We start from the raw sequence: 13,847 nt of genomic DNA, 5'->3' as shown, positions 1-13,847 counted from the left end.
AAAAGAAGACTCTCCCATTTACAAACACGCATCACTCCCAGAAGCAGGGTAACATGCTTCCATCCTCCTAAAGGACATCTCCATATACACCAGCACAACGTTCAGGCAACGCCATCAGCTTCATTTAACAGATGAGATGCAGGAATGCCAACAGCTCAGCGTGCAAGGCTATCGTGCACTCTCAGAGTATGGAAAGGTACCGCCGTGCTTTTTTGCAAAGTCCACTTCCTCAGGGAAAGCTTAACTGACATGAGTTTTTAAAGACCTCTTGGACAATCTGCTCAAGACCATGTGGGAATATAGGAGAAGACTGAACCCAGGACTCCCACCCACTAGCTAACCTGCAGGGCCCGGTTACTGATTACACCCCTCACACACACACAGGTGCCTGATTACCATCACCCCCCCTTCCAGGTGCCTGCTGGTTTGTCTGTCAGCCATCTCACAATCTTATCTGAAAGCGCTGGTATTCCACTTACCTGGAACATCATCTTCCCAAGCCCCTATTTACAGTGATCTCTGCTGCGTTTCTGTCCCATCCACATGATTACAAAAAATTACGATAAAAAAAGGCAAAATAGTTCAAAGCACAAAGTGCTTTACTAACACTTTGCTGTTAGTCAAAGAAACAAGCCAAACATCTGCACTTAAAATGTCATATGGGTAAAACGATCATTTTTGTGGAGTACAGCAAGGACATTTCACGTGCACACGCCAAAAGGCCTCACCATACCTCAAAGAGAAGGTTCAGAATGCAATTTAAACAGCTGGAACTTGCTAAGGTGTGTAAAAACTGATTAGAAAACAGAAATGCTGTACAGAGGCATAAATCCCTAAGGTGGTCTTAGTTTTTGAAAAAGAGGTTTATTTATTTCCTGCAGTGTGCAGTTCACATCCATAAAGCCAAACTACACTTAATAAATTAAAACCTAATCTAGTACCTCTGAGAGTCCTCCATTCCACTTGCTCCAGAGTGAAGCCATTCTGCACATCAAGTCTTAAACGAGCAAAACATTTACTGCGTTGCAGAACCCTGGATTTCCACAGCCTGCTTGTTTGCTTGCTTACAAAAAGCAGTTTGTACTTCGCAGTTTTCTCCCACACATAATAATGCAAGCAATCAGGCTTCTACTGCCCTGCACATCTAACAACTACCAGAATAGCTATGTTTAATTTCTGTTACAGCCTTGTCTTTTTTAATTCCTCCCCTTCATCCCTTATTGATGTATTTTCCACTGCAGACATACACACCTTAGTGAAACTTCAGAGCAGCAGCACACCTGATGGCAGTGCAGAGTGCTCACCCCAGGCATGCAGAGTCCACCCTGACCTCCGTAACCCCTGGCTGGACTGCCATAAGTACTCAGCTGAGTGGCTCTGCTGCGAGCTCAAACACACCAACACTTCGCTGCAGAGCTACAGAAGAAAGAATAAGCTAGAGCAATAACTGGATACTCAACAAAGCTCCTATACATTCCCACCTAAAGCATAAAATCCGTACAATGCAACATAAAGAACAAGCGGGAAGAATCTAGGTTCTTTCATAGTTAGAGCTTTTACAGAAGACTCTGTCATTTCGAAATTAATGTTTGATGAAGCAAACAGCCTTTGCACGACATCAAATCTTCCTCTGTCAGTGAGAGTAGCCACCAAAGGACTGCTCAGCGCCACAGTGCCATTGGCTGAAGCGATGTTAGGCTGTATTTATGAGAGAGAGCAAAAGACAGAGACATTAAAAAGGTTTTCCAAGCAGTGCTGTTCCTGCCATCACATAGCTCAGTTCCTTCTTACAACACCACCAGAGAGCTTACAAGGCAGTGGCAAAAGGGCAAGATTCCCGTTACTATTAGCCTTGACAAGTACGATGTACTCATCCAGAACTCCACGGCCCCCTTTAAGGAGAAACATCTCTCCTACCGCATCCTTTCCTCCAGTCCAACTTCTCTCCTGCAGATCACACTAAACTCTCTTACTCTGAGCTTGCCCCTACGTATTTAAAGGTTTTTACTATTACTTTTGTCAGCGAGCTTAAAAAGCTTTAAAAAAGCCCTGTCCCATTCCTTCAGCAGTTTCAATGAATGGCCTCAGAATTCTGGAACTTCAGAATTTGCCAAGGCCCAAGCACTTCTGCTATCAAAGTGAAATTTCTGTTTCCCAAGGGCAGGTGATTACTGTTACTGAGGCTTTAAAATGAGCTAGTGAGACTATTAGTAAATTAAAATTTGAGCTTAAGTTACAATTTTCTTTTGCCCACAGCCCATGAAATCTCCCAAATACAGAAACATTTTAAAAGTTAGGTATCCACCCACAGTAAATTACCTGCATCATTTGCCACTGTCAGACTGTGACCTTGCCTAAGCAATGCCTACAGCTGAAATTTGCACTGGAGCTTGACATCTTCTTTATTGGATGAGAAACACAATAAGGCAGAGAACACAGTCATTACTACTGCTGGGGCCCACACGCTACACAGTCACATTTTGATTACTCACCAAACAACACAATGCTGGAACAACCTGAAGATCACAGCAGGCACGCAGCAGGGCAAGAGTGTAATCAGACAGCTCTGTAAAGGAAACATTAAAAGGGAAAGATCGTTTGCAGCGAACACTGCACGAGGCTGGCTGCTAGAAAGGGGACTTCTTTTAACAGTGAGCTTTGTTACGGGGTTCTGCTGAGCAAAGACAGACAAGCTGCTTTTTGAGGCCCATCTGCAGGTACAGTACCTCATGAAATGGACACTGGAGACCGAAGTGATTCAATGCTGAAGACAGCTGTCACAAGTGCTCTGCTAGATGTTTGGAAGAGGCTGATCCAGCCCTTTCCTGCCTGCTTCCCAGAGTGCAGAATAAAATGGGATAGGCAATGGGTACAAGCCCCACATTGACTATCCCTACCTTGAAAAAAGGCAGCTTGTAGGAAAGGGGATTTCCTCCCCATCATTCTCAGCTCCTCCCCAACTATCTCCCCAGTGTTTCACTCCGAGTCTGCAGGCTGGCTGAATGATTTAGGCCTTGAATAAAACAAGAACCTCTGCTCTCAAAATCTATACGACATGCTGACTTCAGCAAAAACACAATTTGAGAGCAATGACATAGCTGAGACTGCCTTGGGGCAGGGAGATGGACTAAATGATCCCTGTGGTACCCTTCAACTTTGTAACTCAAGGCTGTAATTCCTAATAGAAGCAACAGGCATAAAACAGCTTTTGATTCTTGATCCAGCTACATTTACGCCTGGACATTAGCAGTAGACTTTATGTCCAAAGCTAGGTGATAATGCACCACACTCAATTAACTGCACCCTGCTGTTAATAGCATCTGACAAGTGTTACCACATCAGCAGGTTTCTGTTTTCGATTTCTTTTCTGTCTCTGCAAATGAGTTAAGCTTTCCTACCTGGGTACTGTGTGTATATGGATGCACGCTGGCATTTTGCTGCACAGTGCCACATCTAACTAACACCACACTGCACTTCCCTTCGTTATCTTAATGTCAGGAAATTCTTTATATATAAGAGAGAGGAGGGAAAGCCAGGAAGGAGTCTGTCTTGGACTTTGCAGGTAGCTTTTAATTAACACTGTGGTGCCAACTAGATTATGAGCATGGCATTTGTTTGACATTTATGTTTAATCTCCTTTTTCAGCAGCTGCAAAACAACCCTCTAATTGCAGTGTCTCTATGTTAAATTCATTTTTGCTACATGTAGTTTGCATCTCAACAATAAATGCTGTTACACTGAAGACAACACCTAATTTGTAATTCTCAGCATTTAGGCAGGAAGAACTCTGGTATGGAATAAGAACAGAGATTAGCTTGCCAAACTGGAAATGTCCACACTCAGCAGAAAGTAGAGTTGAGCAATCTTGGGGGAAAGTGTATTTTACAAGCAAAATCCGTCAGTGATTGAGGGCTGAATTTAATTCACAGCCAGGAATGTTAAGCATGGTATACGAAACCCATAAAAAGGAACAGAACAAATTATGCTCACTTGGCTCACCAACTGCTCAAAAAGAGCCATAAATGCTTTAGCATAGAAGGAGCTTCTAAAAGGAAAATTTAAAAAAGGGCTCTTTTCTTCATTCACAACATACCAGAGATAGCACTGATAAGGAGGTGAGCAGCTGAGAAGAGTTCTTCATCCTGAGGCTGATATTTCTGCAACAGCGGCTCACTCTGTAAACTGCACCCTAAGAGCTGCAAGAAATCAAGGAGGTCTTGTTGTTGTGCAGGTTTTAACTCCTTCAGATCTGGCTTGTCTCCTGTGCAGATATCATCTAACTGGAAGCAAAAGAGTAAGTAGAACTTCTTGAAAAGAGAAAAGTTCAAGCAAAAGAGAATGCTATCTCTATCCTGAAATTACTTTTAGGAAGCAAGCAAAAGTTTCTTCATCTTACCACATCCTCCAGGGCAGTTACCATTTCTTCATGGAGCAAGAGTTCACAAAGGGTTTTATATAAAGCTTTTTGCTTGTCTTCCGGCAGCTTCACAAAGGGCTGGAACCGAGTCTTCAGCTGTGACAGATCTTTCCCAAGAAAGCAGTAAAAAGTAAAACTAAGTATTTCTACACAAATGCCAGTAAAAACAGTTAGCATTTTTGCTATGTGTTTCATAAGCTCATTTATCACCACAACTTGACATCCTAATTACCATCAGCACAAGCTATAATGCAAGGCTGAAATACATCTGATTATATTTCCCAAATAAGCCAATGAAGCATCAATGAATATTCTAAGAAAGAAGAACAGCTACCAAGGATCAACGTTTGGTTTTCAGTATTTTTCATATTTTAGAAGTCAGTATTTTAACGTTAACTGAACTAACTATATATTAAGTTTCTCACTTGAAAGTTCATGACCAGAGAATGTTCATTTATAAGGCAGAAGAGTTCTGCTCATAACCTTACTTCTTAATATGTGGGTTAACAGGAATTACAAAGTCAATGGTATAAGTCCCCACATAGAATTAAAAGTTCCTATTGCAATGCTAAATTGTTATCGTCCTCGTATTTCATCAGGTGCATCAAAGAATTACATCCCTTCACCCCTGACCTTAAAAGACTTATTACAAAAATCAGTACAAAAATCTCTTCTTGACTGAAATACTGAATCCATTACAATACATACAACGGAAGCAGAAGACTGTTCACTACACTTCCTTCTCCACAATTCAACTATGACACTAAACCAAAGTGTTCTATGACATCAAATTACCACTTTGCTGAAAGAAAATAAGTTTTCAAGTCAATAATGCCAACTGGAAGGCTGGAATGTGTTTTTCCACATTCCAAAAATATGGGCATGCAAGCATTCTTAACCTTCTTTAAAAGAAATCTCCCTTCATGTCACTCTGGTCAAGAGACATGCTCTCTTTAAAGATGCCTTTTATATCTAAAAATTACTTCATTGGAAAAAAAGAAGCAGCCCAGCCACAGGCAGATTTTTTTTGTACCTAATGCAATCATATGACTGGCTATACAAATAACAGAAGAGGAAACCTACTTCAAATTGCTTTAGTAGAAACAATTTTATTTTTTTTTTTTCCCCAAGAGACAGTCCAGGTTAATTAAAAGAAACCTCCAAGCCTTTTAAGTAAGAAAGGCACAAAAGCATGTCAAGCTAAAACAAAACCCAAAACAGTAGCATAACATTCTTTCACAAATAAGTGTTTTTTATATACACATGGAGACACGGTTATTCCTTTCAAACAAGTCTACATTGGAGAATGACAGAATTTATTTCAGGACAACAAATATCTATTTTGGTCACAGTTAGTCTACTGAACAGCCATCAACAAAGAGTGAAATTTAGAGATAACGAAAGTCATGTTCATTGTTAGAACAAGCTGTAGGAACTACCAAGAACTGATGAAAAGTGAAGTGTATTCTGAGGCCTTCATTTGTTTTCCTCTTTTTCATTCCTCTGGTGACAATCCTGCCCCTTCCTTCCACATCCCTACAATAAATAAGTTGTGCCTGGCTCATTATATCAATTTGCAAACTTCCATTTAAATCACATTTTAATTTTGTCAGCCTTAGTTGATACCAAAGACTTCTATAAAGCTTCTCAGAAAATAATGAGGCTAACTGAAGGCAGGGGAGATGTCTTTGTAATTTTTGAGACTTAAAATAACCTTTAACTGAGAAGCTTTACTGAGAGTATTTTCCTGATCATGAAAAAGTATTTTCAGTGACCCTTTCTGAATGAAACCATAGATCATCACTAACCTTATGGATTGTAACAGAACTGGCATAAAAACCTAATTTTGTAAGATCATTTTTATGACACAGGGATTCAGGACATTCCTAGGGAACAGTCCACCACATATAACAATTGCAGAAGTAAATTCTTCTATTCTTTCAGTGCATTCCCCTAAGAGTTCCTGATAAGGGCTATTAAAATGAACTAACATAATTTCTTATGTATTATTATACCAGATTATTTCCTCCTATCATGTTGCTTAACTCACTGTAATGTAATAATGTAAAGCATTTCTGGTAATACCTTGTTTCAGTACACTTAAAGAAGCATCACTGGGAATGAGGTTTTTAGCCCCAGAGTACATCTCATTATCAACAGCATCTGGCTGATAGAGAAACGAAGCATCTCTGATTAGTGCTGAGTGGGGATAAGTCGAGCCTTCTGTGCTTTCTTTTTCAAAACCTCCTTGCTGTTCATCTAGCAGACAGAATTCTGTAATAAGAAATTAAATTTTAAAAAAAATAATAAAGTACACAAGCAATTACCTAATAAGATGCTAGCTTATGTTATCTAGTGTTCTTGCATATGATTTCTCCGTGTCTCATCTCTTCTAGATGGAAAGAATGCCAATGGTTGCTCTGTATGTGAATTACTGAGCATTACTGCAGCCCTGATGTCTAGTACAGTGTTCACATACAAAGGTCCTGTGGTGCAGCTAGCAACTACAAAATGTGACACCAGCTCCTGTAAATTAAAAGTAATGCAGACAGCAAATACATTAAAACTTCTCACTGACACTGTAAACCTGAATGCTGCATACAAGAGAATCAGGTGTGAATTCTTCACGCTTTCTACCAATTAAGACATGTGCTGTAACGTGGGCTACAGGATCCACCCATGATGGAGACACATGAAAGCACTTTCTGAGATTTGTAAGAGCTCTAAGAGTCTCTCACAGAGCTTCTTCTGGTCCTGGCACTGATAGACTCCTCTTTCTCAGCCAAGCCACAGGTACACCCTCAAGTTCTCCAGATGAGTAGAAGATAGGAGGTTTTTCAAAGTCTCTAAAGGACTTCACCCAGCCATGTTCATTAACAGAATCACTCTACAGTATCTATCGCCTCTTTGCAATAACTTTATGGAGAAAATAACACACCCTTGCTGGATTACCCTTTCTGCCTCAATCTTCAGGACAAGCACCAGCCTACCTCACCCAAACAGGACTGTAGACTTCCTGCCACTCCAATCCCCCCAATTCGATGAAGCTAAGGGACTCATGGAAGGTACACAGTGAGCCTCTGTAAGAGTTACGCTGAGAAATCTGGAATATCAAGTTCTGTGCTCATGTGTCCAATATTGTGCCCCAAAGATGCAGAATATAATCGAAGCCCTAAGTATTATTTTCATCATCTTTTATTGGCTCAAACGCAATTATTTTCATCATCTTTTATTGGCTCAAACGCAAGATTTGAAACTGTACTCCTGGCACTGCAGCGGGTCTGAGGAGAATGCAGGAAGGCTAGCAAAAGGACCTCAATTTTAAAGTAATACCTGACAGCAAAGGGAAAAAAAAAATAACTAATCAAGCACAGTGCTCACATGTACCAGGCACAAAACCTAAATATAACCTTCCTGCAGTTGTGAGAGTCTGTCTCACCAAATTAAGGACATTCAAAGCAGATGAGAAAGCACGGAGAGCACTCCATCAGCAAAAAGCTTTTTCAAAGGGAGAGCAGACAAAGAAATCTCTGCCACAAAGAAAGACAGATGACAGAGACCTTTACGCCTGCATAACCCTTCACAGAGAAGAGCGAGCTACAGAGGAGAAGAAAGTGATTAACACAAATTCAAGAACTTCCCAAAGCAAGAAGACTCCAGACAGCAGCTAAGGCACCAGAAGGCCAACACACTCACGTTACTTTCATTGGTAATAATGCTTTCACAGGAACCCTGAAGGAGGAAGATACTGCTAATAGACTATCTGCTCTCCTAAGGCAGAATGATGCTAATAAGGGAAATCAATATACAGCAAGTGTTTTCAAGTTTAAAGAGATACAGACCCTGCTGTTAAATCTTGTAACAGGACTCAATTCAGAGGAAAATACAGACCTCTGAAAGTTTTGTATTAATAGCACTATTAATTAATTTTGTATCTCATTACTTTTATCATACTCTTTAAAAAAAAAAGAGAAGGGAAAATAAGTGAATGAAAGTATATACATAATAGTGTCATATTTTCTCTATTGAATTCTATCACATCCATCGATGACAAACCTCCAATAGTGCAGTTAGATCTTGTTAGTTATTCAGAAACACTAACAAAAATGGAAGAAAACCAGAGATGATCAAGGAAAACAATCAAAGACAAAGAAACTCCTTTGCATGGAGAAGCTGAAAAGTTTGGGACTGTTTAATTTACAGATATTTAACAGGAAGCAAGTCACACATATATAGCAATGAACAGAACAAAGCAAATCAGCTGGGTGCTACTATACCTCCTGTTTTGTAAAGCAAGAAAAAGAGGACTCGCAGTGAAACTTTAGACACACAAAACTGCAAAGCCTTTAACAGGAACAGCTTCTAGATGTAGTGGAAAATTAGCCTGTAGAAATCAAACAGAATGATTACAAGAAAACATTATAGTAAAGGGATCAGAAAAGGATTAGACTTTTTTCTTTTTTTTTTTTATTTATAAAAATGTCCAAGCATGTCCAGTCACACTAGCCAGAACACTTTAAAGAAAGTTTATATATCTTTCTTCCTTACAGAATAACTCAAGCACTATCAGTGGCAAAGAAAAACAAAACAAAACAAAACAAAAAACTTACATGCACCCTATTCTGTAATTATCTGTGAAGAGAATCCCATTCTGTTACACCTGCTACTGGTCACTTTCAGTCTCATGTGAAAGAACTACATCGATTTCTGGATTTAACTTCAAAGGCTATTTTTATTTCCATAAACAGACACTGATCACTGCTCAGACATTAAGAAGCTGAAGGTTACGCTCCACCATACTTACTCTTGCTGGCAAATCCCTAATTTTGTTAGTTCCTCCACTTCATCTTCTCAATGACACACAGTGAAGATAGCACAAATTAAAAATAAGAGGCAAGACATAGGTTGTTTGAGATAAAACATGAAACAAGCTGTGCTGGTTTTGAAGCTTAAAAGACATTAAATATGAAAAAAAAAAGTGGAAGAAGAAGCAGAAGTGGAAAAAGCAGAGAAATACAGATCATTAACAAGACCCATGTATTATCAGCTAGCAGGACACACGAATTTCCATCTAGAAGTCACATAAGTAGGCTATCAGCTATACACCTCTGTAGTCAGACAGCCTTAATTGCACCTGCTTACTCTGAATTACAGTTCTGTTACGACCATGAAGTCAATGCCCTCTGCTATATCTCTGTGTTCAATCTACGTCAGAGCAATTCCACATTTCAGAAATTTTTTTATAGGTTACATGATATTTACTTATATTCCTGAACCTACAGTCTTCCTTAATATCAGAAGTGAGTTCAAGGAGAATGATGGAGAGTATCTTCTGCATTTCTTATCCAAATAAAGTGCATCCTGTATTCAAATCTCAACTGCACTTCAATTATTTCTTCAAGGTATCTCCTGTTTCTCTCCACATCAGTCCTTTCCAACTTCCAGCTCTATACAGTCCATCTGATTTCCTTCCTTCTTGCATAACATCCCCTGAAACCTCCTTTAGGTCAGAGAGTTTAACTGAGGACAGACAAAGAAAAACCCAAGTGATTCTGCAGAGCAGAGTTACTACTCCCCCCAAAGCCAATTTCAACATTTTTTTTAATTTGACACCTGAAAGTATTCAACCTGAAATAAGTAAAACGTGACCAGAAAACATGACAAAGACATTTCTGCAATCATTCTGAGAACAATCTCTACATGAAAGTGTAAAATAGACAGAAAAAGTTTAAATTCCAGTCCTATACTTTATGAATAATTCTTTTCTTAGCATGACTGTTGTCTAAAGATTCCTGGTTGACCATTGATTTATATTCAGTTCACTCTCCCTGCCAATAGGTGAAGGCAACAGCACGGGCTGAGGGCCAGCTAGCTAGAAGCAAAATTGCAGAAAAAGACCTGGACAACAAATTCAAGAGATCAGCAGCATGTCCTTGCAGCTATTGAAGTTTGCTGCATGCTGGGCTGTACTGACAAGAGTGTAGCTAGCAGATCGATGAAAGTGATTTTTCAATTTGGGAGACTGGATTCAGAGTGCTGTGTCCAGTTTTGGACTCCCCAGTACAAGACAGACATTCACATACTGGAGCAATCTAGCAAACAGCCACCAAGATCGCTGGGGGCTGGAGAACATCATGTATGAGAAGAGGGTGAGAGACTGGGTTTGTCCAGCCTGGAGAAAATACTGCTAAGGGAGAACCATCCTGCTATCTACAACTACCCAATGGAAGCATGAAGAGAAGACAGAGCAAGACTCTTCTGTATGATGATAGGACAAAAGGCAAGATACACAAATTAAAGAAAGGGAAATTCTCATTAGATAGTAAGGAAAAAAAAAAGTTCACCATGATGGTAGTCAAACATGAGAACAGGCTGCCCAGAGAGGTGATGGAATCTCTGTCTCTGGAGATAATCAAAACTTGAATAGACAAGGATACAAGCAATCTGATCTAACTCTGAATTTAGATCAAACTTCAAAAGTTGGTCCTGCCCTGAGCTGGGGCTTGAGCTAGATGACCTCCTGTGGTCCCCTGAAACCTAAGTTATTCTGAGTTTATGATTTATTCAAACAAGTGAAAAAGCATTACTAAATCAGAAAAGCAGCATTTCACAGCACAAATAACTAACAGGGCAATGGAGACCATACAACATCATCACCTTCATACACAAGGAAATGCAAAAATCATTGCCCAACAGACACCTCTGTCCACAGTTGAACTGCGTGCCACAGAAAATGAGCTTTCTACTTACCAAACTGGCCACTCTGCTTTATAAACAGTTCAATTACACCGTAGGCAATAGTGGTTGCAGGAGGAATTTCAAGGATCACACTGGAATCCTTCATCATACTTCCAGTTTCACTCACTGAAACCTAGAGGACAGATTTATTCACTGTTTATCCAATTCAGATATTGTGTGGCTTAAACACAGAATTAATTAAGGGGAAAAAAATACAGAGAAAGAATGTGCTTTTTTCTCCATGATGTCCAAGTAAAGCACATGTTATGTTTGGCATCTATGAAAGTAACTAGATGACCAGCGAGGTAGAAGCTCAATGCCAAGGGGAGCTCTCAAACTCTTTGCTACCCTGTCCTAGTACAAAGTTGAGCTCAGGTGCAGCTTTTGCCACACATGAAACACTGTGTCACTAGGAAATGGGCACCCACTTCAGTATCCTGTCCTGCCCTCTTCTATCCTGACACCCCTTTTGCCCAGATGGAGACTGGTACCAGGAAGGCGGCACTTGCACAGGGAGTTGTTGAACAGCAACTCCCAGATTTCTGCTACTGGAGACACCCTGTACACAGAAGTGATTCATCTGCAGCTTTAAAAATAACAGAATGAATGAGCACATGTTCTGACTTTGGTAATTCCTTCTCAGTTCATAGGCAATATTTCAGATATCCTCATAATGCAGTTAATCTCTACTCCTATGATCGAAAACAAATAGCTTCTCAATAAATATTAAAACTCAGTAGACACTGCAAACATTTTTGATGAATGATTACTTGGCTTTTCAAATAAATTTGTTTCAGCAATGCTTTTTGCTCTTCCAACTTTCACTGAATTGTTATATGTTTGTTTTACGTTTTGCAGTAGGCAGGAATCTACACAGAAACTGAATCACAGTTTGACAGTATTGATAGAAACCACATTCCAGGCTCACGCTAAAAGTTGCCATCTTTTGCCAGTGAGGCAAAGGAAAAAACATTTTATCTTTTTGAAGTTTCACAACTAAGCAGTGCAGTGAGTTCAACATGTTAAGGAAGCATGAAAAATGCTCTGAAGTCTATTTGGAGAAATCATAATTTCTTCTCAGATAATCTGCAAATGTTCTATTCCTTGCAGATCTTTAATAACTTTTACCTTTACTATTTTTGTACTGCATCCCATCACACCACTGATTTTTTCTTCCGTCTGGATATGTTCAGATATCGTACACTTCTGAGTTGTTATTATCTTTTCTCTCAAGATGCACAGCACTTCACGTTTTCTTTCTATTACTTGTTGCAGTAAACTACTGTTTAGATTTATTGTTCTGAAAAAGAAAAGATGCTATTAACAACATAAATACTAGACTTGAGAAAAAATTTTCTTAATTGCTTGAAGAAGCTTTTATTGTAAACGTAACAATGGTTTCTGTATGAGCAATCTCCTCAACTATTATGTCCTCTTTTGTTATTTGGTAGCAGTAAATATCTGTATTCCCCAGTAAGTCCCAACACACATATTGAATTCTTGATTCCTTACTCTGAGCAAAAATGGCAGTTGTCTGGCTACTTTCTAAGCAAAAAATGCAAGGGAGAACTAAAGACAACTTTAAGCTTCCAGTGTAGTATGAAAACAACCAGCCAGGCTCACGGACACTGGACTGAATCCTCTGCTACCGTGAACCCACACTGATATTAACATGGCCATGGTAGGGAATGCTGGCTAACCATTCTCTTCAGAGTCTCACATTAGCACAAACAGTGCTGATAAGTCAATGGGTCACATCCTGTAGTCTTTACTCAAAATAATTATTTCAACCCCAAAAGCTACCAGGGAGTACAAACAAAGGACCTGCACTCATGGTCCATATTATGAACTCCCTGCAGCCTAGTATACTACTGCATACACTATGCACACACACACACACAATAAAAATACCCAGAATAGCATAATAAGCATGTAACATAATAGTATTGTCCACATATCACAGAGCTCTGCTTAGAAAGAGTGAAGTTGCAGTCAAGCTACTGGAGGTTAGGAAATCTATAGCAAGCAGTCTTCCAGTCTGGTTAGTTTCTCTCTTTGTAATGAAGCCCCACTTTTCCTTACAATAGCTCTCTTTTTTTCTCTCTTACTCGACCAACCAGGTCAAGTGCCATTTCTTCCCCTTCCTTCTCATTCATCTCAGCTTTCTCCCACTGCCAGGCAGCTCACCATCCCCACTTCATGTGATTTCTCTGCTATCTTCTACCCTCAGATGACACCAACTGTTGATGGCTCCCAGCCTTAGTCTCCCCTCCTTCTCACAGCTCATTGTTACCACTTTGCAGTTATCTGGCCAAACTCAGTCTCATTTATCTCCTTGTCACCATTCAGTCCTGTCACCCCTGTCTTCGTACATCCTTCTACATGTCACAAGTGTGCCATCAGGTGCTTCTTAACAGGGGAGGTGACGTGAGGCTCCTTCATGCCCAAGTGCTGATGTCCAGACTCACCCTGGACTAGGACAGCTTGAGGCAACCACCACTAGGAATGCTGGTTTGGCCTCCGAAGGCCCATGTGCAGGAAGGAGTGTCCTGACAAGCTGATGCCAAATTCTAAGTCACAAGAATTTCTCCTTGAGGGATGAACAGCACACTAAGAGAGTGACGCCTCAATGCCAACCCTCACAGCTTGCTAAGGATCTGTTTCAGTGTTCACTTAAACCCCGAACTGGCTG

At 40.0% G+C, this 13,847-nt stretch overlaps 1 protein-coding gene across 5 annotated transcripts in view; it reads right to left on the bottom strand.

The window, feature by feature from the left end:
* Positions 1-578: 578 nt before the first annotated feature.
* The window catches only part of GSDME (gasdermin E), a 29,616-nt gene continuing 16,347 nt past the window's right edge, over positions 579-13,847 (bottom strand). For all 5 annotated transcript variants that reach the window (XM_069773184.1, XM_069773173.1, XM_069773201.1 and 2 more), the window contains 7 exons: positions 12,284-12,455; positions 11,168-11,288; positions 6,503-6,691; positions 4,397-4,524; positions 4,094-4,280; positions 2,493-2,566; positions 579-1,698 (listed from right to left, as the gene is read on the bottom strand). In XM_069773184.1, coding sequence (XP_069629285.1) covers positions 1,468-1,698; positions 2,493-2,566; positions 4,094-4,280; positions 4,397-4,524; positions 6,503-6,691; positions 11,168-11,288; positions 12,284-12,455 — 1,102 coding nt within the window. In that variant the 3' untranslated portion in view covers positions 579-1,467. The remainder of the gene's footprint in view (positions 1,699-2,492; positions 2,567-4,093; positions 4,281-4,396; positions 4,525-6,502; positions 6,692-11,167; positions 11,289-12,283; positions 12,456-13,847) is intronic.

Source organism: Haliaeetus albicilla, chromosome 2 (genome assembly GCF_947461875.1).
Source record: "Haliaeetus albicilla chromosome 2, bHalAlb1.1, whole genome shotgun sequence".
Classification (NCBI taxonomy): Eukaryota; Metazoa; Chordata; class Aves; order Accipitriformes; family Accipitridae; genus Haliaeetus; species Haliaeetus albicilla.
This window is presented reverse-complemented; position numbering and strand designations above follow the sequence as displayed.